At 60.0% G+C, this 27,479-nt stretch overlaps 1 protein-coding gene across 22 annotated transcripts in view; it reads left to right on the top strand.

Annotated features, from left to right (window-relative positions):
• The window catches only part of PHLDB1 (pleckstrin homology like domain family B member 1), a 44,815-nt gene that overhangs the window by 14,960 nt on the left and 2,376 nt on the right, over positions 1-27,479 (top strand). For 5 of the 22 annotated variants that reach the window (XM_013054929.2, XM_013054935.2, XM_045080453.1 and 2 more), the window contains 19 exons: positions 1,156-2,504; positions 4,921-5,193; positions 5,616-5,756; positions 5,873-6,010; positions 8,608-8,736; positions 9,096-9,251; positions 12,797-12,934; positions 13,117-13,206; positions 13,781-13,924; positions 15,486-15,656; positions 16,036-16,176; positions 17,716-17,856; positions 18,011-18,113; positions 18,543-18,587; positions 19,163-19,457; positions 19,538-19,628; positions 21,237-21,383; positions 23,236-23,352; positions 23,613-23,715. In XM_013054929.2, the coding sequence (XP_012910383.1) occupies positions 1,156-2,504; positions 4,921-5,193; positions 5,616-5,756; positions 5,873-6,010; positions 8,608-8,736; positions 9,096-9,251; positions 12,797-12,934; positions 13,117-13,206; positions 13,781-13,924; positions 15,486-15,656; positions 16,036-16,176; positions 17,716-17,856; positions 18,011-18,113; positions 18,543-18,587; positions 19,163-19,457; positions 19,538-19,628; positions 21,237-21,383; positions 23,236-23,352; positions 23,613-23,715 (3,912 nt within the window). Of the gene's footprint in view, positions 1-1,155; positions 2,505-3,045; positions 3,879-4,920; positions 5,194-5,615; positions 5,757-5,872; positions 6,011-8,607; positions 8,737-9,095; positions 9,252-12,796; positions 12,935-13,116; positions 13,207-13,780; positions 13,925-15,485; positions 15,657-16,035; positions 16,177-17,715; positions 17,857-18,010; positions 18,114-18,542; positions 18,588-19,162; positions 19,458-19,537; positions 19,629-21,236; positions 21,384-23,235; positions 23,353-23,612; positions 23,716-27,479 lie in introns of those variants that run through there. The other 17 variants (XM_013054923.2, XM_045080459.1, XM_013054936.2 and 14 more) reach the window with 15 other exon arrangements.

Raw genomic sequence — 27,479 nt, 5'->3', positions numbered from 1 at the left:
TCTTTTGTGTCACCACTGGGAACCTCACCCTTGACGGTGGCCTTAGGGGGAGGAGGGAAGCCTTAGGTAGAACCGGTGCAGGTGCTGGTGGGTCCCACCTGCTGGTGATTAGGTCTGTGGGCCCTACCCCTCCCCCAGACCAAGCCAGCTGATTGCCCAGCTGACCGGCTGCAGATGATGTGTGAATTGCCAAAGCTCAGAGGAGACTTGGTGCCTGTTGCAGGGGACCAGCGCCCCTGAACCCAGCTGCCTGGGGGGTGGGGCTGGGTGGAGACCAGGAGGCCAGCAGTGAGCCCAGCCCCCAAACTCTGCACGGGCATTCAGAGGGCTGTGGGATGGCAAGTGTCAGTGTGGTAATGGGACGGGTGTCCACCTGTGTCACCTGTGGCTGTCCGGTGAGCCCCTTGGGAGCCTGGGTTCCCAGCCCACACCGTGGCTGGCTTTACCGGGCTCTCACCCTCGCCTTGTCCTGCCACTCCCACTTTCCGGGCAGCGGTTCTAGGGGCTTCTGGTTGGTTGGCGAGGCCTGGGGCGGGGCAAAGGCAGGCTCCTGCTGGCGTGGCTTAATGGGCTGATAATTGGAGGCACTGATCTGCAGGCCAGCCTGGCTTCCCCTCCGACTGCACAGAGGGGTGTGGGGAACGCCTCCTGCCCTGCACCGAAGGTTGGGTTTGTGTTTTTCCCTGGGTTCCGCTGCTGAGCTGGGAGGCCCTCCTGTCCTATTAGACTGGATCCCCCCACCCCAGACATCTGGCCAGCTCCACAGCATGCCCCCAGCCCCTTTACAGAATGTCCGCCTGCCCTTCCTGAAGGAGAGGGTTGGGAGGCTGGGGAAGCCAAGGCAGGGAGGACCCTCCTCTCGGGGTGAGCCCACCACCAGCAGCCCTAGGAGTGCCCAGCATTGTTAGCAACCCTGCTGTGAGTCAGGAAACGTTGGAGCCGGCAGAACAGCCCCCATCCCCTTCCTCTATAGAGAGGGGAACTTAGGGCAGGTGATCTAAGGCTGCCCAGCAGGTCAGGGGCAGAGAAGCACCCAGATCACCTGGCTCCTCTGGCCCCTGCTAGGAGAAGGTCGGAGAGCGCCCGCATTCTTGTGCACCTGTAGCTCCCCAGAGTTGAAGACGAGGGTCTGAGGCATCTTTGCATTTCTCACAGCAGAGTCCGAAAGCCTGGTGAATGGGAACCACGCCGCACAGCCTGCAACCCGGGGACCCTCCGCCTGTGCCAGCCACAGTTCGCTGGTGAGCTCTATTGAGAAGGACCTGCAGGAGATCATGGATTCACTGGTGCTAGAGGAGCCTGGAGCTGCTGGCAAGAAGCCTGCCGCGACTTCCCCGCTGTCGCCCATGGCTAATGGTGGGCGCTACTTGCTGTCCCCCCCAACCAGCCCTGGTGCCATGTCTGTGGGCTCCAGCTATGAGAACACCTCTCCAGCCTTCTCTCCACTCTCCTCACCGGCCAGCAGTGGAAGCTGCGCCAGCCACTCACCCAGCGGGCAGGAGCCTGCACCTTCCATGCCCCCGCTGGTTCCCGCCCGTTCCTCCAGCTACCATCTGGCCCTGCAGCCCCCACAGTCCCGGCCGAGTGGTGCCCGCGCCTCTGAGAGCCCCCGGTTGGGCAGGAAGGGGGGTCATGAGAGGCCTCCGAGTCCTGGCCTCCGAGGTCTGCTGACAGACAGCCCTGCAGCCACTGTCTTGGCGGAGGCCCGCAGAGCCACCGAGAGCCCCCGGCTGGGAGGACAGCTGCCCGTGGTGGCCATCAGCCTGAGTGAGTACCCAGCTTCCGGTGCCCGAAGCCAACCCACCAGCATTCCTGGCAGCCCCAAGTTCCAGCCTCCAGTCCCTGCTCCCCGAAACAAGATTGGCACACTCCAGGACCGCCCTCCCAGCCCTTTCCGTGAGCTGCCGGGCACCGAGCGGGTGTTGACGACGAGCCCCTCGCGCCAGCTGGTGGGCCGAACCTTTTCCGACGGGTCAGCCACCCGCACCCTGCAGCCTCCCGAGAGTCCCCGCCTGGGCCGGCGCGGCCTAGACAGTATGCGAGAGCTCCCTCCGCTGAGCCCCTCTCTGTCCCGACGGGTACTCTCCCCCATGCCCACCAGGACGGCTCCAGATCCCAAGCTCCCCCGAGAAGTAGCAGACAGCCCCCGGCCCCGGCGCTGGGCCGCCCATGGGGCCTCACCAGAGGACTTCTCACTGACCCTGGGGGCTCGGGGCCGGAGGACACGGAGCCCCTCACCCACGCTTGGGGAGTCCCTGGCACCCCGCAAGGGCAGCTTCAGCGGCAGGCTGAGCCCAGCCTACAGTCTGGGCTCTCTGACAGGGGCTTCGCCCCGCCAGAGCCCCCGTGCCCAGAGGAAGCTGTCCAGTGGGGACTTGCGGGTGCCTGTCACTCGGGAGCGGAAAAATAGCATCACAGAGATCAGTGACAATGAGGACGACCTCCTGGAGTACCACCGGCACCAGCGCCAAGAACGGCTCTGGGAGCAGGAGATGGAGAGGCTGGTGAGCGGATGCCGCGGAGGCACCACTGTCCACAGCGGAGTCTCTGCCAGGGCGCGGGCAGGCCTGCTGGCCGGGTTGGGGGGGGTGCTTGGAAGGGCCTGGGCTTCTCCCGCTTTTCTGCTTCCAGGGGGCACCTTAGTGACCTGTAGCTCCAGGGTCTGGTGCCCTGATGAACTTTGCTTGCAGTCTCAAAGTCTTTATTTTAAGTTCTTGTTAATTTTGCTTTTTTGATAACATAGCATTTGTTTTAATGTATAAATTGAATTTTGTGTTATTGACCTATGACAAAGCTGTAGGAAAACGCACCATATTTCTGGTGAGGCCTTGCACCTCTCAGTCTGAGAAGCTGGTCTTAGTGATGACAAGGCTGAGGCCCAGAGAGGGGAATAGGTGTGTCCAAGGTCACACAGCAAGTTCTGGCAGAGCAGGAATTGCAATCTCCTGTCTTTCCAAGGCTTGTTTTTTTGTTTTATTTTTTTATTTTTGCTTTTTTTTTTTTTTTTTTTTTTAGAAAAGCCCCTTTTTCTTGAGAAAATTTCCTTCTTTCTTTCTTCTTTTTTTTTTTTTCAAATGGGTGGGAGCTGCTCACCGTGGCCCAGGCAGGATCATCTGGGAAGGTGGGTGGGTGGCAGGGAAGGGCGACCCCAGGCCTGTGCGACTGTGATTGTGTGCATTGGCGTGCGCGCAAGTGGCTGTATTTGGGGGCCGGGTGTGGCTCTGGGCAGCTGTCCTGGAGGCCGCATCTGAGCTGGGTGGGGGCCAGGATTCTCCGGATAGTGGGTAGCGCAGGGAGCTCATGGGGGCTCTACACGCGGACAGGAGAATGGATTGTGAGCAGCACGGGGTTGCTGGGGGGCCCAGCGACTGTGAGATTGGTTTGAGGAGGAGAACCAGAAATGAGGTTTGTCTGGAGGGCTTTTCAGAAGAGGTTGGGACCGCTTTGGGTGAGGTGAGGGCACCGGCCAGTGTGTTTGTGTCCTGTCTGGGGAGAGAGCAGAGCAATGAGGCCGGATCCCAGTGTTTTCTGGCACTCTATCTCGTCTTCACTGTTGTTGCCTTGGCCAGGAGGAGCGTGCTTGGACCGCCCTGGGGGCTCAGCCTGGAATGGGAGCAGTGAATCTGGGAAGGCAGAGTGAGGGCCCCAGCCTCCCCACGCCCAGGCAGCAGGGCACACCTCATCGCTAGCCCTGACCTGTCCCACCTGCCACTTTAAATCTTGGAGGCCGCCCGCCTGGCCCTTCCCACCTCCAGCCAGCTGCTTATCTGGGTCCTGGGGCAGGGGCGGGGCACTGGCCCAGCTTCCTCGGGTGCTGAGCCTCTGTTCCTGGTTTTGTTTTTGACATGGACCTGAGGAGGCAGCAGGAGAGAAGCTGGGTACGTGTCTGGGGTCCCGGCCACACTGTGCAGTGAGGGACCCCTGAGGTTGAGGTCCCCTGCAGGACCGTGGGCACCTGGAGGGGGTGGAGCTTCACGACTCTGGTGCTGTGGATGAGAGAGGGAGCCACAGATCGTGAGCGTGATTGCACGGTCCCTCCTTGACCCCATGGGCCCCGGAGAGGTATCTGGCTGGGGCTGTTTGTGGGGTGGGGGTGGATGGTCCAGGCACTCGGAGCGCTCATGGCTGGGCCTGGGTGCTCAAGGGCGGGCAGCAACTCACCTGGCTGGTGAGACGTGGGGGGCTGCCTGAGTGCCTTATGGCTGGGGTGGGCAGGAGGAGGACCGTGTCCCAGGTCTGTTCGGCCTGCTGTACAAAGGCTGAGCGCAGCGTTGCGGGAACCTGAGCTCCCCAGCTGCCTGTGGGCCTGTTTTCCCACCCTGTCTAGGTCCGTGCCCACCTGTCTGCACGCTAGACTGTGTTTATCGGCGTGAGTGTGTGCCGGCGTGCGTCCGTGCATGCCAGGGCTGGTGTCTGTGTGGGCCTGCCTGAGTGTATGCACAGAGCACGCACGTGTTGTGTCCTTGTGGGTCAGGACTGGTGTGTGTGTGTGGGGGGGGGGTGTCTGTGTACCTTTGTGTGTGTAGATGGCTGTGGATCCAAGTCAGCCCAAGCACCTGCGTGTCTGTCAGCATCTCCTTGTGGTCCTTAGCCTGCTCCCTGGCTTGGGTTGCTGCGTGTCCCCAAGGAAGCCCCCTCGGAACAGAACGAAGAGGGAAAGGAAACAGGAAGATGGGAGGGGCCAGCCACGTGGGCAGGTGGCACAGTAGCCTGGTTCCTCCTCCCTGCTCCTGGGACACCCTCTTTACCTTTGCTTCTTCCAGCCTTGGGTTTGGGGCTCTCTTGACTTCTTTCTGAGCCCCTAGAACCTAGGTCCTAGTTCTCTCTTCTGATGGCTCGCTGAGCCTGGCTGCAGCTCCACGAGGACCCGACCTTCCTCCTTCCCTCCCTCTCATGCCCTGCTCTGTGCACCGTCCCCAGGAACGCCAGCGCCTGGAGACCATCCTGAACCTGTGTGCTGAGTACAGCCGGGCCGACGGGGGGCCTGAGGCTGGGGAGCTGCCCAGCATTGGGGAAGCCACTGCAGCGTTGGCGCTGGCAGGCCGGAGGACCTCCCGAGGCCTTTCAGGGGCCACTGGGAGCAACACCGAGGAGCCTGGAGGGGCCACCCAGCGCCTGTGGGAGTGTGTGGAGCGCTCAGATGAGGAGAACCTCAAGGAGGAGTGTAGCAGCACGGAGAGCACCCAGCAGGAGGTGGGGCCGAGGGGCACCTGGTGAGAGGGGCTGGGTCCGACCCACTGGGGGGCAGTGGGGGGCAGAGGAGGCCTCCATGGTGGAGGCCAAGGCTCAATGTGTGGGAGGTAACCGAAGGGGCAGGTTTGGGAAGAGACTAGGTAGGAGAGGTGTAGAAGTGAGGCCGTCCTGGTGCATTTCCCAGGCTGCAGAGATGCTTTCTGACCCGCCTTTCCTTGGGGCGTCCTCCAGGCCTGGCCCTCAGTGGTGAACCTCCGCTGCCTTGACCTGAGTGGGTGTGGCTTCCCTTGCAGGGAGGGGAATTGGCTTCCTTTCTCAGTCTAGATACCCCTTCCAAGAGCCCTGAGGAATGGGGCTCCATTCCCGGAGTCTGATGGGGGAAGCTCTACGCTTCCACAGCTGATGGCCTCCTTCCCCGCCAGCATGAAGATGCCCCTGGCACGAAGCTCCAAGGAGAGGTGCTGGCCCTGGAAGAGGAGCGGGCCCAGGTGCTGGGGCGTGTGGAGCAGCTCAAGGTCCGCGTGAAGGAGCTGGAGCAGCAGCTGCAGGAGTCGGCCCGAGAGGTGAGCCAGGAGGGCCCGGGCCTTGCTCCTCCCCTGCACAACATGAAGGCCTCCGGGAGCGGCCTGAGATCACCCGCCCTGACGGGCCTTGCTGGGGACCTCGGTGTCGCCCCCAGGCCGAAATGGAGCGAGCACTGCTGCAGGGGGAGAGGGAGGCTGAGCGAGCACTGCTGCAGAAGGAGCAGAAAGCAATGGACCAGTTGCAGGAGAAGTTGGTGACGTTGGAGACCGGCATCCAGAAGGAGAGGGACAAGGTAATGCACAGCTGGCCTGGCCCGGTGCTGGCTCCCGGCGGCCTGGGAGCGGGGCAGTGCCTCCTCTAGGCCTCCTACCCCTTCCCTCATCAGCCATCCTGCAGACCTGGTGGTGCCTGTGTCGCCTGGGGCAGGGGACCTTGTCTTCTGTGGAAGGTACCAGCTTGAAGGGCACTGTCAGGGGCTGGGCTGGGGTCTGGGATCTCCTCTGTCTGGGTCTCTGTGCTACCTCTGGGCGCCTGCCATTCGCGGTTCTTCGTGGCCCTTCTAGGCAGTGTCAAAGCCACTTCTGGGGCAGTGAGCACAGCCTGAGGGGCTGGTGCTGGGAAGTGGTTCGGGATGGGGTCCCTCCATCAAAAGAACGTTTCCCTCCGGGCATGCCTTGGGTGCTCAGGATGTGATCTCTGGGAGATGGCCCTCACGTCTCTGCTTCCCCAGAGCCTTCAGGAATGGCAGCCTCCCGTCCCAGGTGGTCCCGGCTCCCGCCCCTGCCCCGTCAGAGTCCGTGCCAGCCTGCAGGGGGCGCTCCGTCCCACAGCGGCCCTGCCCCCAGGCCCCAGATGCTCAACCACATGCCAGAAGCTCGAGTGTGGAGAGGGGCCACCTCTTTCTGGACTGGACAGTATTTTTTCCAAGAATTAATTTTCCTTTTGAATTTTTTGAGAGCATCTTCCTCCTATCCCAGTTTTGAGAGTCTTAAAAATTCTTTGACACCGCTCCCCCCCCCTTTTTTTTTTGGAGCTTTGGTTCTGGCCCCCAAAACCACACTCCCAAATTCTGTGCCAAAATTAACTCCATGCTTACCAATCGGGCCTGCACTAACGCCCCCTCTAATCACTGTCCTGGGTTCTCCGCATGCCCCTAACTGCCGGTGCCACCCAGGCAGGGCTGAGCCACGCCTGCTTTTGTACTAACTCCAGGGGCACCGCTGTGCCCTTGACCTCTCCCCACCTAATTCTGCCTCCTTCCTTTCTTGGTGTGGGACTCCAGGGTTTTGATCAGAAAGGAATGGACAGGGGCACAGCTCAACTTGACTTGGTGGTGCATTGGGAGGAGGGGTAGAGCTTGGGGGAAATGCCTGGCTGAGAGCTCCTCAGCCTGAAGAGCGCCCCCCTTTGGAAGAGCCCCTGGGCACTGCCTCCATAGACTGTGGGTGGTTTCCTACACAACAGGGAAAAAGCTGGCTATCCGCCAGCCATCCGCCTCCCTTCCCTCTCTTCCTTCCGGAGCAGCCGAGGGTCTGGAGGTGCAGCTGGGGTGACGTGGCCCGTGGAGGGCTTGGACAGGTTCCCTGTGCCACACCATGGCTGCCCTTCCTAGCTTCCCCCTCTGGGGTTTCCCAAATTGAAATACGCCAGCCAGAGGGTAGGAACGGGTAGGCCTCTCCCCTTCTCCCACCCCTGATCCATCTGGAACATAGGGTGTTGTAAAGGCTGAGTCCAAGGAAGGGGAATTGCTTGGACCCCAGGAACTGGGCTGATTGGGTCCTCCTCTCCCTAGATGGGGGGTGGGAGGGTGGGTGGGTTGGGAGGGCGGGGCAGGATCCCACAGAGGGACTTACTTCATGTAAGCTCAGCATTTCTGGGGGAAGCTGCCTAACTTTATGTCTCACTGATCTGGCATCGACTGGAGTCTAGGACTTTGCCTTCTTCCTGGACCCAGTTATTTGAGGTGGTTGGGGGGGGTAGGGGGAGGAGGTAGTGGCCGTGGGGAGGGTTCACTCGGCTTTCCTCCCCAGCCCATGGCCCCACTCTGGTTTTGGAATCAGTAATCATAGTTTCTCCTCTGCCTGTCCTTCGGAGGGGTGACTCACCAGATCCACCCCTCGTCCCCCTTCCCACCCTCAGAGGTGTCATCTCGCCCCAGACAGAGCTATGTACCTCCTCTCTGTACCCACTCCTGGGGCTCCTGTTGCCATGGCAATGGCCGAACTAATTGCAACCCTCATCCCGCTGGAGTTCAGCATGCAGTGCCCCAGCCCCCCACATCCACCTTGGGCAGGAGGGAGGGAGGCCCAGGGAGTTGGGCTGGGGTCCCCGCTGCCCTGCACTGCCCCAAGCTTTAACATCTCCCGCTGCGAGTCACGATTTAACCCTCACCGGCTCTACCCTTTGCCCCAGGGTGAAATTTTGGTCTCCAGGCGGCGGCAGGGGGAGAAACAGCAGCCCGAGGCTGGGTGTTTGTGACGGGTTTGGAGAGAAAACAGAGGGCTTTCCTTCGGACCCCCCCCCCCAAACAGTTTCTAGTCCAGGGGACTCCAAGAGACCAAAATTTCTGCCTGAGACCCGCTCCTCTGGCTGTCTCACGCGGCCCGTGCACCTGCGAGTGTCCCGTCTCCCACGGCAGCTCCTGGCCTCTCCCGCTCATCACCTCTTCCACGCGCCTTCCCCCCCTCTCTTCCTCTCTCCTCTGGCTTACCCTCCTCAGCTCCTCCTTGGCTTCTTCCTGCTCCCCCACCCCCTCCCTGCTGGCTCTCTCTCTCCTGCCCCGGCCGCACCCCCCACCCCCAACAGCCGCACTGCCCGCGGGCCGGAGTTGAGGAGTGTGTGTTCTGTTTCTCCCCTGTGCCCGCCCTCCCCCCCCCCCCCGCCGACCAGGAGAGGGCGGAGCTGGCCGCGGGACGAAGGCACCTGGAGGCCCGCCAGGCGCTCTACGCCGAGCTCCAGACGCAGGTCGATAACTGCCCCGAGTCAGTGCGGGAACAGTTACAGGAGCAGCTGAGAAGGGTCAGTTTCACCAGCCCCCCTTCCCTGGCCCCCGAGGGCCACCCACCCAGAAGAGAGGAGAGCAGTGGGACGGGACCACCTGGGCCCTGCAGTACCTGCCGGACACCAGGGTCGGTGCTGTGGCCTGGAGGGGACAGGGCAGGATGGGGGGAGTGCTTCTCTCCTTTCTGCTACTCCAGGCGCTGAGGCCCCCAGCAAGGGGCAGAGCCAAGCAGAGGAAAGGGGGTTGGGGGGGGTCAGGTCCCTTCCCCGATTTCCCTGGGGCCAGCCCTCAGAGCTCCCACCTCTGTGGCCTGGACTTCCAGGCCCGGAGCCGTATCCTGCGCACCACCTGACCCCCTCTGTCACTGTTGTTCAAGGAGGCCGAGGCCCTGGAGACGGAGACAAAGCTGTTCGAGGACTTGGAGTTCCAGCAGCTGGAGCGGGAGAGCCGAGTGGAGGAGGAGCGGGAGCTGGCGGGCCAGGGGCTGCTCAGGAGCCAGGCCGAGCTCCTCCGCAGCATCACCAAGAGGAAGGTGTGTCCCGCTCCATCCTCTGGGGGGTGGGACACCTTAGGGCCAGGTTGGGGGGTTGGAGGCCAATGAACTGGATCCCAGCTGATGATCCCCTATAAAAGCTAACTTTACCTTTCTGAGCCTCAGTTTCCCTCTCTGCAAAACAACAGGCTGTGGAGAGAATGCAGCAGGACAGTATGTGGGGACAGCATGGGCTCTGAGGGTGGCGGGCAGGGTGGGCAGCAGCAGCTGTCAGCGACCGTGGGCTCCCAGTGGAGACTGGATGGGGCTCCCACTCAGAGCTGGCCCTGGTTGGGCAGAGAAATGAGAGGTTCAGACGGGGGAGGAGGAGGCTGGGGGAGGCTTGCCGCTGCCCTTGCAGGTCTCTCTGTCTGGTGGGCGTGCTGGGAAACATACAAGGATCTGGGATCTGGACACTGACCCAGCCAGGGGTTTTAGGAAGCCTATCCTCTAGTTTCCAGCTATGGCTCAGCCTTAGCTCTGCTGAGCCAGAAAGCAAGGGGATTGTGGATGGTGTCCTCACGGGTTCTGGAGCTCCAGAGGCAGTGATCCTCTGCTCCTGCTCTCAGCCAGACCAGAACAGGGCGATGGGGCAGGGGTGTGTGTGTGTGTGTGTGTGTGTGTGTGTGTGTGTGTAATACATTTGGGAGGAGGAAGCTGTTAAATCAGGGAGGAGAATAGGGAGGATGGTTGGCAGCTCACATGCCTGCGGCTGAGACAGCTGAAGTGAGTGGGTGGGAGGTGAGGGCAGGGAGATCAGGGGAGGCTGGCGTCTTGAGGGCTAGCCTGAGCCTGGTGGTATGTGGAGAGCTTCTGGACCTCCCCCTGCGCCCAGATCCCTTGCCCCTCTCCCTGAGTTTCTCTGCCTTCCAAATGCAACTGCTTCTGGATGCAAGACAGATGGAAGGAAGGAAGGAAGCGAGCATTTCCCGACATGAGGGTGTGTGCCAGGAGGCTTTCTTGGGTTAGCTTATGCCAACCTCACGATGGTCTCACAGGCCAGGGCTCTTATCCTCGTTTCATAGACAAGGAAACAAGGGCTCCAAGAAGCCCCATGTCTGCCCCACACCTCAGCTTATAAGCTTCAGAGTCAGCATCGGACCCCAGACCTGCCTGGCCTGGAAATCTCTCTTCCTTACGCTGTACTGCCCTGGGGTCAGGGGCTGGCCCTCCCCCAGCCTCTTCCTTTTCCCTTCGGAGAGGATGCAGCAGAGAGCCCTACATCAGCTCATCCCATCCCTTTGAGGTCCTGGTGGGTGTAAGCTCCAGGGACTTTGGGAGGGGTCAGTGGAACTGGACCCCTGTTCTCTCCTCCCCGTGCTCATGTTGGCTTCTGGGAACCAAGCTCAGCCACTGAGACTCGGGGGGTCACATTCTTCCCTTTGCCTTCTCTTGACCTGCTCAGCCTCCCTCCTCCCTCAGCTCCCAGTGTCCCACCCATGCCAGACTCCGTCTGTCCTGGCGTCCAGTGCTCCCCTGTCATCTCCGCTGTGAGGCAGAGTGGTAGTTCAGAGAACTGGTTTTGGAGTCCCGACAGATTCGGTCTCATCCCAGCTCTAGCACTCTTTAGCTCCTAAATATACCAGTGTTCTTTTTTTTTTTTTTAGATATTTTATTTATTCATTTGAGAGAGTGTGGGCACGTGTGTGCACAAGTGGGGGGAGGGGTAGAGCGAGAGGGAGGAAGCAGGCTCCCCACTGAACAGAGAGCCCGAGGCGGGGCTTGATCCCAGGACCCTGAGATCATGACCTGACCCGAAGTCAGATGCTTAACCATCTGAGCCACTCAGGTGCCCCTATGTCAGTGTTCTTTTTTTTTTTTTTTAAAGATTTTATTTGACAGAGAGAGATCACAAGTAGGCAGAGAGGGAGAGAGAGAGAGAGAGAGAGAGGGAGGAGGAAGCAGGCTCCCTGCCTAGCAGGGAGCCCAATGCGGGACTTGATCCCAGGACCCCGAGATCATGACCTGAGCTGAAGGCAGAGGCTTAACCCACTGAGCCACCCAGGCAGCACCCCTATGTCAGTGTTCTTAATTGTAAGATGGGTGTAAAGGAACCTGCCTCAAAAGAGGATTAGATGAGGTAACAATGCAGAGTTCTTGGGTACTAACAGTTTCTCAGTAAACAACAGATCTTGCTGTGGAGATTACCCCCTGGGCTGATCTCAGTTCTGGGGCAGCTCCCTTCTACCCTCCCTCCTCGTTCAGGTTTTTCAGGTTTTAACTTTTTATTTTTTTAATTAAAAAAATTTTTTTAAAGATTTTATTTATTTATTTGACAGAGAAATCACAAGTAGGCAGAGAGGCAGGCAGAGAGATAGAGGAGGAATCAGGCTCCCCGCTGAGCAGAGAACGCGACGCGGGGCTCGATCCTAGGACTCTGGGATCATGACCTGAGCCCAAGGCAGAGGCCTTAACTCACTGAGCCATCCAGGCGCCCTGAGGTTTTAATTCTTAATGGTGTTGGTTTAAGGCCACTTCTTTCAGGAAGCCCTCCTGGGATTAACCCAGCCCGTTTTTTTCCACCCCCATCCTTCTCTCTCATGTTATTCTTTTTGTTTCCTTTTAGCACCTGGTTGTTGAGTCAGGCACTGGCCTAAGCCCTGCTGGGGATATGGGGACAGTGACCCTGCCCTTGGATCAGACAGCAGGGGGCGGGGTGGTGATGGAGACACGTGTTGACAAGTACCAGTAGTATGAGGCAGAGGGCGCTATAGAGTCATCTGAGCACAGCGGGAGGAGCCGAGAAATTGAGTGGTGTTTGAGGAAGGTGTTGGGAGAGAAGGTAGCGTTCAGCTGGCCTTCGAAGCTAAGCGAGCTCTGAGCGGTGGAAAGTCGGGGTTGCTCTGCCGCACTGAGGGGGGCGGTGTTAGGAAGGCCTGAGAGCATGGGGCTGCACAGCTTACTGTACCCCACAGCCAGGCTGGGGGGACTCGGGGGCTGAAGAGTGTAGGCCCCGTTCTGGGAGCCCCCAAATGCCGGCTTTGGAGTCACTGCTCTGGCCTGTGAGTAATGAGGAGTCACTCAAAAGATTTTGGGGAGAGGAGTGACCTAACCTTATGTGTGGGTTTAAGAAAAAAAAATTCAAGTAATATGTATATATTTTTAGAAGCATTAGAAAATTTAGAGAAGCAAACAAAAACAAAGCTCCAAAGCCATTTTAAGAAGGTGTTTGTGGCTGTGGGAGGGGGGTAGGGGGGTGCACCAGACAGTCAAGAGAGTGGGAGCAGGAGGCTGGTGAAGAGGTCCCAGCTGGGAAGGCAGCTGACTTGGGGGGTGGCGGTGGGCGTGGGGGCAGGTGGAGAACTCCAGTATGCTCTGGGTTCTGGACTTGTTGACGGCGGGGCAGGGGCATCAGGGGACTCGGCTTCTAGCGGGCGAGCCTGATGGCACAGGTGGTGCTAGTTGAGGCAGGGCTGAGGGGAGGAGTTGACTGTAGTTGCCAGTTTTTCCCGGGGTGAGTTGAAGCCGAGGGGAAGAACTAACTGGTTGGTGCCCTCCACCCAAGCCATGGGTCTCCCCGTGGGCTCAACCCTGTTGTCGCCCAGGCCCGACCGACCACTCCCGTCCTCCAGGAGCGTCTGGCAGTCCTGGACAACCAGGCGGGCCAGATCCGGGCCCAGGCCGTGCAGGAGTCCGAGCGCCTGGCGCGGGAAAAGAACGCCTCCCTGCAGCTGCTGCAGAAGGTATCCCGGTCAGGGTGGCGGGGTGGGGGGGTCAGGGCTGGGGTGGATGGTGGGGGACGGGTGTGGAGGGGCCGCGGGGGGGGCACTTTGCGAGCCACGCGGGACCCCCTTCCTTGGCCTTCCCCCTCCCTCCTCGCCGTGCCCCCCCACCCCATGCTGACTCTGCCCATTGGGGTTTGCAGGAGAAGGAAAGACTGACTGTGTTGGAGGGGAGATACCACTCGCTCACAGGAGGCAGGCCCTTCCCGAAGACCATGTCCACTCTCAAAGAGGTAACGAGCTGGGCTCAGCCCTAGCTTCAGGCCCAGTGGGTCTCTTGGGAGGCTCTGGAGCCACAGGGGGGCACCTTCGCCCCGGGGTTGAGTATGGGGACATTTTCGAAGACTGGAGAGGTTGAGTGGGAGTGGCCCTGACGTCTGGGATTTGACCCTCTGTGGCTACCAGCTGCTGCTTTTCAGATACCTTCCTGATACTACCGTTTGGGGGATTAAATTCACCTGGAGGAGTCAGGCTGCCTGACTGGGGAGGCTGGGCAGCCCGCAGGTTTGGTAAGGGTGGGGGCTGGGCAGACTCCCCTTGATGGGGAGCACAGGACTCTAGGGGGCCTGAACTGGGCGCTCCTTGGGCTTCAGTCTAGAGCTGGGCTCTTGGCCGAGAAGTGGGCACTGACGTCCCTTAAGCCGCTCTTTCCTGAGGCCTTGCACGCTTGGGGTGTAAGGCCCAATGAGGACGTGCCCCAGTTCCCAAGCTCTTTTCCCCGCCTCCCTGCACGAGCCACCGAGGCCCGGGGCGGGGTGGCTGGGCTGTGTGAGGGGAGAGGCCCCTCACCATGTACCCTCTCTGTAGGCTGAACTGCTCATCTCCAAGGCCCCAGAGATGGGGCCTGGGCCTGCGACTCTGGTCCCTTTCCCAGGGTCTTCAGAGCCTGCGGCCTCCTCTGTTCCCCTAACCCCACCTGCTTCCATTCAGCTCTGCCCCAGAGCACAAGAGGTAATCACAGCTGACTGCCTGCTCTGCTGTGCCCACTGCCTGCCTGCCTGCTTGCCGAGCTCCTGCCTACAGCTTCTCCCAAGGGCCTGGCCGCAGGGCGTGTGGCCGTTACCCTCTGGCCAGAGCTTGTGAGAGTCTGAGCGAGTGTGCCATCCCACTCTTGTGGCGGGGGCCTGGGAAGCCCATGCAAAACCAGAGCACCGATTTGCATATTAATTTGCATGCCTTCTGCATGCAGTTCTCACAACCCACTGGACCCCCCCAGCTCATTTTCCTTTTCCTTGACCCTTGGAGGACAGTTGCCCTCAGGAGCGAGGCCAGGCTGGAGCTCCCTCTGGGTAGGGCAGGCTCAGGCTCCCGTGCACTCCGCGTACGTTCTGGATGCCTGCCACTCCTGCAGCACCTAGAGGAGCCCCGGGAGCTGAGGACCTGCTCGGGGGCTGTGCCAGGCCCTGACCTCCCGCCCCACAAGCTCACGTGCTAGTATCTCTCCAAGTACTAACCCATGGGCACTGAGCCCATGTTTCTTCTCGGGCTTTGAGCTGTTCCCTGCTAAGGTCTCTCTCTCTCAGAGCCCATGTAGCTCACCCCTAGTGGTGTCTCCATCCCTCCCCTTCCAGCTCCTGTGCCAGCAGATGTGCGAGGAGATGCTCGGGAGTGGTGGCTGTGCCCATGCTGTGTGTGTGTGCGTGCCCCACGGGGGATGCCCAGGGTGTCAGAGACAGAAGGCTTCTCTGGGGGCTGGGTCCTGATCCTCAGTGGACTCTTGGAAGGCTTCTTGGCTTCTCCTGTCCCCAGCCCAGACCAAACCCAGGGGTGGGCCTTCAGGGTCTGCCTGGGGCAGGGCCTGGATGCCCAGGCAGCTTCAAAAGGCAGAGGTCAAGAAGAGCTTTCAGACCATTCTCCCTGCCCTTTTCTGGTCCCCCGCCCGGCCACAGCTGTCTCTAGGCACAGTGGGCCACTGAGCTCCCTGCCCCTGCTCTGGATCTTGCATTGACTGGAGTGATGGCCCTAAGGCATGGAGTTTGGGTGTCGGGTACCTGGTTGTACCCTTTAACCTCTTCTCTGCCCATCCCTCCCCCGCCCACCGGGCCCCCTAGGAGTATGTGAGCCTGGCAGAGGTTCTCCAGCTGTGCTTCCGCTTGGACCCCCATGCTTCTGCCGCCTCCCCCGGCGCGCTCACCCAGCCCCTGCCTGACAGTGAGGTACCAGCCACGGAGGGAGCCCACCGGTGCTTCCTCGTGGGTGCCCAGATGGTGCCTCCGGCCTGGGTGGGGCTTGGGGGGACAACAGGGTCTCTTCAACAGTGAGGGAGAAGGGCCGCTGGCATAAGGGGGTTGGGAGTGGTTCCCTCCCTTCCTGGGGGCCTTGGGAGCATCAGCTCCTGGTGGCTCAAAGCGGGGCAGGCCAACTGAGAGGACTCGCCTTGCGGGGCTCGGAGCTCCTCTGCCGCTGTGCGCTTCCTGTGATTACCTTCCCTTGCCCATGGGCAGGGCTGGCGCTCGGGTCGCAGTTCCATTAACCTCTCGTATTCCCTCCCGCATCCTGGCCTGCCCCCAAGTACGTGACGCTTGAGCAGCTAAAGGCGATGTGGGGCTCCTCACCCGTGCCCACAGCCCCTGCGCCAGGCCTGCCTTTCTGGGCCTCTGCCTCCCGGGACCTGGTTCCCGCCACCTGCCTTCCTCCCGTGCTGCCCTCTTCCTCCTCCGCTCCTCTCACGCCTTCACCCAAGGTTGGTGGTCTGTGTGTTCCTGCCATGCCCGGCGCGCTGCTGGTGTGGCTGTGTGTGAGTGTGTCTGTGTCCCACCCCTGCTTCCCAGCTTTGAGCTCCAGGCCAGCCCCCGGGAGCGCTCCGTGCCGGTGGGCGCTGGCCGGCTGGCATCGTGGCTGGCATAGCACGAGTCTCTGGTCTGGGAGTTGTGTCCTGACTGTTCCTCTTTGCCCTCGGCGAGTTCACAGCAACTGTTCTCTCACTGTTTTTCTCCTCCTTCTCTTTACGCTGTCCTTCTTCCCTTCCCTTCTCCCTCAACTTCCTGTCCCCCCTCCCATTGTGGCCTGCCTTACTCTTCTCCAACCTTCCCCTCCCTTCCCCTCCCCGCGCCCCACTCCAGATGGAGGAGCTGCTGCCCCCTGCTGTAGACTTAGAGCAGTGGTACCAGGAGCTGATGGCCGGGCTGGGGACCGGCCCCGCTGCAGCCTCCCCGCGCTCCTCTCCCCCGCCTCTGCCCGCCAAAGCTTCCCGGCAGCTGCAGGTAACCCCCTCTCTCCGAGCCCTGCTTCTCTCTGCTCTGGGTACCTCCTGCCGGTCCAGCGGCCACACAGCGCCACCTCAGATGGGGTAGGGAGGTGGTGGTCAGTCAAGTCAGGGCAGCAAGGGGCCTCTGGGCTCTGACATCGCTTCACGGGCAGCCGTCCTGGCACTTTGGGCAGCTGGAGGGTCAGCCTCTGAGTGCACGGATGAGATGCAGGATTGCCAGTCCAGCAGAAGGACCTTCAGGAGCAGCGGTCAGGTTGGGGTGGCTCTGGTGCCTCATGCTAGGACGGACCGTGGCTTTGCTCTGTCCCTGGCCGCCCTCAGGCCTGGAGTCTCTCACTCGGTCTGGGGGGCCTGACGCCCTTTTGGGCCTCTTGCAGCTGGAACTAGTGTGGCCAGCATTTTGCTCTCCAGGTCTACCCATGGGTGACAGACAGGGGCAGTACTGGTGGGGCAGAGACTGAAGTGACAGCCCCGAGGACGTGCCCGGGCCTCCTCAGCGTCTCTGTGCAGGGCGTGGGCCTGCCTGTGGCCAGCTGCTGACAGTGGGTGGGGAAAGGGGTCAGGGTGCTGACCTGTGGTTGTGCCCAGGACCCCAGCGCTCAAGATTCCCTCCTGTCTTTGTGGCCTCATCTCGAGTTTCATGTCCCTTTAGGAGGAGTTGGATTCTTCTAGTGTGTGGGGCAGCTGTACTTCATGTCCAGCTGGTTAGAAGTTTGTTTTTTTAAAGATTTTATTTATTTGAGAGAGAGAGCATGAGCGGAGGGAGAAGCAGCCAGAGGGGGAAGCAGACGCCCCACTGAGCAGGGAGCCCAATGCGGACTTGATCCCAGGACCCCAGGATCATGACCTGAGCCCAAGGCAGATGCTCAACCGACTGAGCCCCCCAGGAACCCCGAGATTTGTATGTGTTTTGATTCATGTGACCATCAGCAGTTCACTCTCTGCTTTTACAGAGCCAACACTGGGGCTCAGAGAAGTCAGTCATCCCCACGACTAGGGGGCCCCACGACTAGGAAGTGGCAGAGCTGGTGCTGGGACTCGGGGTTCGTGCCTCCAGGCCCCATATTCAGCGGGAGGGAGCTGGATAGTTCCTTTGGCTAGTGCCGCTCCCTCCTTTTGCAGATAAGGAAGCCGGGGCCCAGAGCTGGGAGGTACACAGCCCAAGGTCACAGAGCCTACTAGCAGCCAGGCGGGACCTGAAGGAAGCCTGACCTGCTGTTGGTCTCCAGCATAGCCCTGCCCAACAGATGTGAATGCCTCCTCCCAAGGATCTTCTCTCAGACCTGGGGTGGGGCTGGGAATTGGCCCAGAGAGGAACTGCCTGGAAAAGGATTGGTGGCTGCCTATAACCCCTGTCCCCCCTGTCCCACCTGTCGGTTGGGCTGGCCCAAGGAGTTCAATGCCGTTGTCTGCTGGAAATGGCCTGGGGGTCCTGGTGCCAGGGCAGGACCTGGATCACAGCTGGCCTAGGTGATCTGGGGTTGGCAGCCGGTGGGGAAGCCAGAGCTGACCAGGCAGGATCTCTTCCCTCCAGGTTTACCGCTCTAAGATGGATGGTGAGGCCACCAGCCCCTTGCCCCGGACCCGCAGTGGCCCCCTCCCCTCTTCCTCTGGCTCTTCTTCCTCTTCCTCCCAGCTCAGCGTGGCTACCCTGGGCCGGAGCCCCTCTCCAAAGGTCTGAGGACATTGGGTGGGCTCCTTGTGTGGCATGGCAGGGGTAGGGACAGGGAGGGTGTGCTACGGGGGAGAGGTCAAGGCCACCCAGGAAAGCTTTGGGAGGCGGGGTCTTCCCAGAGCCAGGTCCCAGTGCTCCATTCCTTCACCCTCAGAGCGCTCTACTCGCCCAGAACGGGACAGGCAGCCTTCCTCGCAACCTGGCGGCCACGCTGCAGGACATCGAGACCAAGCGCCAGCTTGCCCTGCAGCAGAAGGGTGAGTGGCTGCTTTCCTGGGGCCCTGGATATCTGCCCCGCGCCCCCTACACCACACTTGCCACGGTGTTTCTTTGCTTTAATGGAGTTGTAGCCAAGCGCAGGAAACGTTTAGATTGAGTATCTGAAGAGCTTCCTGGACATTTATCAAGAGACTGAGGGCTGGGGGCCGTACAGTCCTTCCAGAGAGCTCAGCAAAGGAGATGCTTGTCGGCCTGAGCTGGGGTGGACGTTGCCCTGTCTGGAGATGGGGGTGGGGTACCTGATGGCCTCCAGAGCTGGTTCTCTGAGATACCAGCTCTGGGGACCCAGGAGGCCTGGTTGCCTGTGTGCATCTTGGTTGTTCTGAAAGCCCATGTCTGTGCCTCTCCCTCGTCTCATCCCCTCTGTGTCTCTCTACCCTACCCTTTGCCCGGGGCCCCCACACCAGGCGAGTCGCTTCCTGCCGAGCCCCCCCCAGCCGACAGCCCAGCAGGTAGAGCGGTGGTCACTGGGGGCATTGCTTTGGTCAGGCGGCCCCACCTGGGCATCTGCATGACGTGTTCCGCGCAGGTCCTTGCTGCCCTGTCCCGGCCCCCTGTGGCCTCCCCGGCTGAGCCGTGATGGGGTGTCTGGCTGGCCGCACCCCTTGAGCCAGACTGGCCCCCGCCTCAGCTGCGCTCTGCCTCGCCTCCTCTTCTTCGCTGCTGGTGTCGCTCTTGCTTGTGCGTCACTGCGGGCGCTGCACAGACACCCTGCTCACGGACCTCGCCCCCTCTCCCTCCCCTCCCTGGCAGGCGGGTGGTGCATGCGTCCTGCCCTGCTCTCCAGGTGATGATGGTGAGCTGGAGGCACCGCCCGGGCAGGGTCTGTGCCCCGCTGGGCCCAGGATGCAGAAGGAGCGCTGAAGCCACACGACGTGGCCATGTCCAGTTGTGCAGGCGACCGCAGTGCTGGCGGGGCTTTAGGGAAGCTGGTGGGGACCGAGGGCTGGGCTCATCTCGTCCCTCTGTGATGCTGCCCGTGTCCCCCAGAGGGCCCGCTGTGACCCCCCACACACACCCTCCGCAGGACAGCAGGTGATTGAGGAGCAGCGGCGGCGCCTGGCGGAGCTGAAGCAGAAGGCGGCAGCCGAGGCCCAGTGCCAGTGGGATGCCTTGCACGGGGCAGCCCCCTTCCCGCCGGGCCCCTCTGGCTTCCCCCCCCTCATGCACCACTCCATCCTGCACCACCTGCCGGCCGGCCGGGAGCGCGGGGAGGACGGCGAGCATGCCTATGACACACTGAGCCTGGAGAGCTCAGACAGCATGGAGACCAGCATCTCCACGGGTGGCAACTCGGCCTGCTCGCCCGACAACATGTCCAGGTACCTGCCCCGGGGGGCTGGCCCCGCTTCTGCCAGCCACCTCCGGCCTCCTGATGCCTTCACTCTCCCTCTCCCCACAGCGCCAGCGGCCTGGACGTGGCCAAGATCGAGGAGATGGAGAAGATGCTGAAGGAGGCGCACGCCGAGAAGAGCCGGCTCATGGAGTCCAGGGTGAGGAGGACCCGCTCGGGCAAGCCCAGCTTCTCTGCCCCCAGCGCCTCGAGACCTTCCTTTGAGGGAGAAAGGGTTTAAAAGTTCATGTTCCTCAAGTGGAGGAGGCCTGGACACATGGCAGGTGTCCCAGCTCTCAGGACAAGGGGTGGCAGTGTGGTCACTGCCAGGCATGTCCCGGACAGTGGCTTCTGGTCCCTGTGTGTTTGGCTTGGGGGTGTTTTGGCCACCACGGGAACTGATTTTGGTCTCCCCAGGGGCAGGAAAGGTGGGAATGGGGGCCTGAGGGGTCGGACTAGAAGAGCAGGCAGGTGTCCAGGCCAGAGCAGGGGTGTTGGTGGAGGGTCTGGGGGGAGTCAGGGGAGTGGGGGTGGGGCAGAGCGAGGCCGTGGCTTCTGCCCATAGGCCTACAGGTGCGACCAGAGCGGTGTCCCAGGCACAGCCAGGCTGAGGGGCCCAGGCCTGCGGAAGGGGGTTGTGGGGTTCTCTGCAGAGGCTGTTCTGTCTTCACCCGCTGGGCGCTCTGCGTCTCTGGAGGGGTGAGTGGGGCTGGGGGCAGGAGGCCTCCGCTAGGCCAGCTAGAAAAGAAGGCCTCTCAGTGGTGCTCCCATTGAAGGAGGGCACATATGGAAGCAGCTTGGCCCACAGAGAGAAAGGAGACTCTGGTCAGTTTGGGGCTGGGGAGAAATGGCAGCCAGGAGCGGATGGTGCTAAGGTCGTCACTGTTGAGGGCACAACTCGCCACGGACAGGCTCTGTGTTTGAGGATTTGTTCTAATGACTTTTAAACCCTTTTAAGAATGGCTTCTGTAAGTTCGTGTCTTTTTTCCCCAGAAAGTTCAAAGTTCAACTAGGAATGTTTGTATTTTGCTTTCAAAGGGCCTTAGTGGTTCAGGAGGGACTTTGGAATCTACCTAGTATTAGGGAAAGTCAGGCGGCGTGTGTGCTAGGAGCTCAGGTAAAGCGTGATGAACCCCGTTTATCCGGCGCTTCCGTGCTGCTGGCATCTGTGATGGGCATTTAGCTACATGATCTCATTTAAGTGTTACTCTAATACCTGGGAGATGTTCTGGGAGGTGTGCTCGGCCCCATTTTACAGATGAGACGGCAGAGGACAAGGGGGTTTAAGTGGTTTTGTCAGGCTTGCAGAGCTCATCCTGGCAGCAGATCTGAATCTGAAGCCAGGAGCTTGCTTGCTTGCTTGCTTGCTTGCTTTCTTTCTTTCTTTCTTTTTTTGGTAAAGATTTTGTTTATTTACTTATTTGACACAGAGAAAGATCACAAGTAGGCAGACAGGCAGGCAGAGTTGGGGGGAAGCAGGCTCCCCGCCAAGCAGAGGACCCTGAAATCATGGCCTGAGCCGAAGGCGGAGGCTTTAACCCACTGAGCCACCCAGGCACCCCCCAAAGCCAGGAGGTTTCACGTCAAAGCATTTAACCTGACTGGCAAGGTGCCTGCAGAGGGTGGGTTTTGGGGGTGATGCTCTCTGGTGCCAGGCTGCCCCCTGAGGTGGGTGCTGCCTGAGCCTCTGCCCCAGCCTGAGGAGGGGCGGCGGCGGAAGGGGCGGGAGAGGGCAGCCGTGGGCGCTGACCCCTGGCTTTGGGGGCAGGAGCGGGAGATGGAGCTCCGGAGGCAGGCCCTCGAGGAGGAGCGGAGGCGGCGTGAGCAGGTGGAACGGAGGCTGCAGAGCGAGAGCGCCAGGAGGCAGCAGCTGGTGGAGAAGGAGGTCAAGATGCGGGAGAAACAGTTTTCCCAGGTGCGTGGGCAAAGGGGTGCACTGGGTGGTTCGCTTGAGGGCGGGGCTGTGGAGGGCTGAGGATGCCCCAGGCTGGTCCTATGGGGTCACGCAGCTTGTCCTCTGGAAAAGATTGCTGTTGGCTCCGTACGAGCAGAATTCTGTTTGAGACTCATTCAGCCCGCAGGAGCAGAGACCTGCGTGTGTGTGTGCGCGTGTGTGTGCGTCTGTATTTCGTGGCTGTCCTGGCCCTTGCTGCCCCAAACTTGGCAGCTCCAGGCGTCCCCGCTCCCAGCAGATGGTGTCACTCTGACTTCCGGCTTGCCTCTCTGGGAGAGAGCTGTATTCGTTCTGGGACAGGAATCCCTGAGCTTTTTCTTTACGCAGAAGGTTTGAGTAGGACGGTTGAAGGCGGAAGGAGAAGTTAGGTTGTGTAGGGAGATCTGCGATGTCTCTGGTCTCAGATCCTGCACCCCAACTGTGAGAGCCTGTGGGACTCAGGCTAGTCCTTCCTGCTGGGTCTTACAAGCTCCGCTCCAGTGTGAGGGGTCCGATGGGATCTTCCCCAACAGTGACCAGCGACCACAGCTCCCTGACGTCCTGTGAGGCAACAACATGAATTCTAAGGGGGTAGGCCACCTGGATTGGGTTTGGGAATTAAGAAATAACCAGGGGGTGCCTGGGTGGCTCCGTCAGTTAAGCGTCTCTCAGTTTCAGCTCAGGTCATGATCTCGGGGTCATGAGATCAAGCCCCATGTCGGGCTCTGCGCTGGGTTTGGAGCTGGCTTGGGGCTCTCCTTCTGCTCCCGCCCCCTCACACTCCCTCTCTCTCTCTCAAAAAAATACAGATGAAATAATCAGAAACTCTTCAGTTCTCCCTCGATGCTTGGGATCTCTGTCAGGCATCCAGTTCCCCTTTCCGGCCTCAATCAGTGGCCACTTCATGTCTGTGTCCCCTCGCCCCCTGCCGTGGGGCTTAGACATTGCTCCAGGGACAGCCATGTCTGCTGTGGGAGTGGGTGCAGACAGCCCGTCTTCGGGAGCACCTCCTGGAAGCTGTGCATTTTGTTTTTTCTCTAAATAATTTATGGTGTTTCCTTTTCTGGCCTTTCTAATGTAGAGGAAGAGTAGGAAAAATATTCCAGTGGACTGAGGGGTCTAGCTGGTATCAGAATTTTTTATTTTATTTACTTATTTGAGAGAGAGATCACAAGTAGGCAGAGAGGCAGGCAGAGAGAGAGAGGGGGAAGCAGGCTCCCTGCTGAGCAGAGAGCCCGATGTGGGGCTCGATCCCAGGACCCTGAGATCATGACCTGGGCCGAAGGCAGAGGCTTAACCCACTGAGCCACCCAGACGCCCCTGCTATCAGAATTTTCGAGATGGAACAGACCTTAATGATTATCTAGTTCAAAGCCCTTGTATTACTTTTAAGTAATATATATGTATAACTTTTAAGGAAAAGGGAGGCCCAGAGAGGCCATGTGATCCAAACAAGGTCCCATGAGAAGTCCGAGGCCAGATGGTTCGTTGGGCTTTCTTTCCCAGAGTGTGCCCACCTCAGGCCTCTTGCTTTATTCTGCTCAGCCCAGGAGGGAGACGAGGGGCAGGGAGAAGGCAGGGACGGCTGTGTCTTCCTCCTAGGTGGGGAAACTGAGGCATGGAGTCACTTAGTAGTTTGCCCAGGCCGGGGCTGCCTCGATGCAGGCCTGCTAGGTCTCTGCTTTTGTCATAAACACTGTGAAACCTGAGAGGTAGCCCCGGGGGTGGGAGGCGTGATGGCAGCAGTGAGGGTTTGGGACTGAAGCCAAGGGACCTGGACTGGGCAGTGACACGGGGAAGAGAGAAGACTGCTGACGCTGCCCTCTGCTTCCAGGCACGACCCCTGACCCGCTACCTGCCGATCCGGAAGGAGGACTTTGACCTGAAGACCCACATCGAGTCCTCGGGCCACGGCGTCGACACCTGTCTGCACGTGGTGCTCAGCAGCAAGGTGTGTGGCCTGTGGGGCCCCGGGGTGCTGGGCAGGGGACCCCGTAGCCTGGGCACCTCCTGGGCCCTTGGAATAGTGGCCCCAGTTCCTGCACTAACATTGGAGGTCTCTGTCCCGGGGCGTGCTTGCTGGCCTGAAGCAGTGGGGGCCGCAGCCCCCCAGAATCCAGGCACAGGCGACGGCTTTTATGGTGCCGTTCTGGGAGGAGAGGGTCCAGGGGCTCCGCTCTGGGTCCTTCTTCACCCCCTGCTCCTTGGCAGGTCTGCCGCGGCTACTTGGTCAAGATGGGCGGCAAGATTAAATCGTGGAAGAAGCGCTGGTTTGTCTTCGACCGGCTCAAGCGCACCCTTTCCTATTACGTGGGTGAGTTCCCGTCAGATGTCTCGGAGCCCAGACCCTTGGGCCTTGGGCTGGCCCCCAGGGCAGCTGGTGTTCACCAGGCTTCCCAGTGGGGGCTTGGGGGGTTCTGAGCGGGAGCCTGATCTCCCCCTGCTGACAGCACACGGGCTGTACTTGGTCCCCCTTCAGTCTTGGTCATTCATGTATTTGGCGACATCACCGAGCACGGAGTAAGTTCTGGGCCCTGCTGGAGGCGTTGATGACGAGCGGGGTGGCTGTGGCTGTCCCTGGAGCTGCTGTCAGGGAGGCAGGTAGTGGCCAGACTGGGAAGGCTGGGCAGGATGGGCGTGCTGTAGGGGCCTACAGGCTCCGTGGGCGTGTGGAGTCCTGTGGATTCTGCCCTGGGCACGTTCCCTCAGAGACTCTGATGAGCAGCTGAGCGGTGCCAGAAGCGATCGGGACAGCCCTGCAGACAGGCCCCTTGGAGCTTCCTGCTCTCTCTGCTCCCTCCACACTGCCTCCAGCGTTGCTGCCGGTCCTTGGGGTTCCCGTCTGGACGGTTCCCATGTTGAGTGATGGGTGCAGGATGCCGTGTGGCACACTGGCCTGGAGAGGCCAGGCCGCACTGTGGGGCAACAAGTCCTCACATCCCCGGGGCTCAAAAACCAGTTTCCTTTCTTGCCCAATATGTGTCCGTGTACCTTGTGGGCTGGTGGGGCCCTGCTCCCCTCTGTGTCATTGTTTCCTTTGTTGAGGGAGACAGTAGGGGTGGAGGGAGAGCTCCATTTTAGGCATATTGAAGTTGAAGTGCCCCTGGGCCATCTCCGTTTAGGAGAAAGGTCAGGGTTAAAGTTGACTGTGCTGGAGTAATAGTTGTAGCAGATCATACCTGCTGAGTGCTGGCGAACTATAAGCCCTCTGCCTGCATCATCTCATTGACTTTTCATTACTGTCTTGTGCAGGAAGCACTATTTTATGCCCATTTACAGATACGGAACATAGGTTCAGAGAGCTTAAGTAAATTGCCCAAGGTCTCACAGCTGCTGAGGCGCCAGAGCTAAAACTGAACGGGGGCAGTTGGACTTCCTCACAGAGAAGAGGGAAAGGGCTGTGCCCTGGGGAAGGGGGAGGAGGAGGGACTGGCAAAGGGGTCGGGCAGGAAGTGGGAAGGCACAGGCCAGGTGCTGGGCTGGTGCTGGGCAGTCATGACCTTCCTGAATGTTTTTGAAATGAAGGAAGATTCCGTCCTGATGAGGGGCGGAAATGGGGAGGGAAGCCAGCCGAAGGAGCAGACATCTGCAGGCAGGGAGTGTCCGCAGCGATGAGGGACACTGCAGAAAGGCCAAGGACAGCATGGACCCATGCTGCGTCCAGGGCGGGAGCCAGACTGCACAAGATGAGGAGCGGTGGGTGGTCAGGAAGCGGGGGCTGCAGAGCTGAGACTTCCCGTGAAGGAAGAGGTGGAAGGAGCCGCTGTTGGAGGGATGGCCAGGCCTGGGGCGGGGGTGGGGCTGCGTCCTTGTCTTAAGCAGAAGTGTCTGATAGAGACTGGCCTGGGGCCTCATCAGGGCCCTGAGTGTGACTTGGCTGCTCCTGCCTTGAGCTTGTGGTTCTTCCCGCCCTGGCCTGGCTCCTCCTCCCACTAACTTGGTGGAACCCGTCTCTGCCACGGGGTCCAGATCAGATACAACCTCTGTGGAGGCTTCCCTCGCCCTGCCTTACCGGGAATGGGGTCCTGCCCTCTGCTCTGTAGGACCCTTGCCTCATGCAGGCTCTGCCTGCCCTGTGATCAGAGGCCACGGCAGGTGCCTGACGCTGAACCAGCCACCTCCTGCTTGTGACTGCCTCTGACGGGTAGGTGCGTTCTTGCTGTTCCTAGCCATGCTCAAGGTCACATAGCTAATACAAGGCCGTCTGTCTGTGCTTTCCACCCCACTAGAGTTCTTAAGAGAAGGATCTCTGATTTCTGGTGGTGCCAGTGCCTAGGACTCAACACTAGGATTTAACACTGAGCCCCTGCTCTGTGTGCTAGGCACATGGTTGTTGCTGTTGGAGGAGGCAGATTTGTGATGGGCACGGGAGGGCTGAGACTCAGCAGGGTAAGTTCTGTGGAGGAACGTCTGTGCTGTGGGACCGCGAGAGCACGTGAACGGGCACCGCCGTGGTCACATTTGCCGCGGGTCTTGAAGACCACTTAGGGAGTTTGCCAAGGGAATGGGCCAGAGACCATTCCAGTGTACACAGAGGCCCCAGTGCAGGGCCCAGGAGAAGCTGCGCCTGGCAGGAGAGAACTTGGTGCAGGAGAAGGTTGTGAGATGGTCCAGGGGGTGGTGTGGGCAGCGGCCTGTGAACAGCCTTTACCATGCCAAGATGGCAGCAGGGTCCCAGTGGGAGCAGATTTCGAATTGCTTGAGGAAGCTCCCCACCCCTTGTCTTCAGGGAAGGGGAGTTGAAGGGGCAGAGGGTGAGGCCCCAGCTCCTGGCTTGGGGACTCAGGCCTGGAACGACATAGGTGGGGGGCGTAGTGAATGTGCATCCCAGGGGGCAGGCTGTCAGCTGTTGTCCTCTGAGCCTAGTGATGGTGTGACCTTTCGGTGAGAGCAGGGTTTGCCATGAGATGAGACGGCCCAGGCCCTGGGCTTCCCCTTGGCAGTGCACAGTCCCTTCCCACGGCACGGTCACCTCTGCCATTGGCCCTGCTCCTTCCTGTCCCGTGTGGTGGTGTCCCCCCCCCCTTCCAGATGCTACATCCTTCCTTCTGGTTTTTACTCTTGGGCTTGAATAGGTAAGTGCACTCCTACAGGCTCCAAAATCAAAGCACATGAAAGGGTTTAGGTTGAGAATTGTGCCTCTGCTCCACAACAGCTCACCCTTTTATTACTTTCTTGTGTCCTGGGAGCTTCTTTAGAATGTAAACGCAGAGCTTTTACTCCTTTCCTTACACAAAAGGTGGCATCTGATACGTTCCTTGTTTTACTGCTGACAGAGCAGATCTTTCTAGAGGAAAGGTATCTGATACATCTGAAAGGTGTGTTGCTGAATCTGCGTCTTTTATTCCCCTCATCCACCCCTGGGAGATATTTCTGTATCTTTTTTTTTTTTTTAAGATTTTGTTTATTTGACACACAGAGAAAGATCACAAGTAGGCAAAGAGGCAGGCAGACAGAGAGGGGGGAAGCAGGCTCCCGGCTGAGCAGAGAGCCTGATGCAGGACTTGATCCCAGGACCTGAGATCATGACCTGAGCCGAAGCCAGAGGAGAGGCTTAACCCACTGAGCCACCCAGGTGCCCATTTCTGTATCATTTAACAGAGGTCTAGCATCCCATCACGTGCTAAACTCTGATTTATTAACCAATCTCTACTTGATGAACCCTTGGTTTGTTTCCAAACTGCGAACACGGCTGTGGCGAACAGTCCCGTAAGTCTGTTGGTTGCGGTAATTGTAAGTGGGATCGTTGGCTCAGGGGGCAAACACTTTCCTCATTCCAGTAGATCCGGCCCATCCTCCTGAAGGGCTGACGCTGTGCACGCCTGTCGTCAGTCAGACCAGCTGTTTCTCCAGCCTTGCCCAAAGCGTGCTGTCGCTTTTCCACCTATTTTTGCCCTTCTGATGGGTGTGCAGCTGTAATTGCGTTCTCTAATTCCGAGCAAGGCTGGGCGCCGACCATCACTTCGGGCTGCACGCTGGGCTCCGTTTTGGAGTCCTGGGAACCTGCCCGTTTCCAGTGCGGGCGCCTCTCCTGAGGGACGGCAGGCCTCCTCAGCCCTCCTCAGCCCGGCCCTGTTT

This window comes from Mustela putorius, unplaced genomic scaffold (genome assembly GCF_011764305.1).
Source record: "Mustela putorius furo isolate JIRA1106 unplaced genomic scaffold, ASM1176430v1.1 tig00000460_pilon_pilon_pilon, whole genome shotgun sequence".
In the NCBI taxonomy this organism is placed as follows: Eukaryota; Metazoa; Chordata; class Mammalia; order Carnivora; family Mustelidae; genus Mustela; species Mustela putorius.
This window is presented reverse-complemented; position numbering and strand designations above follow the sequence as displayed.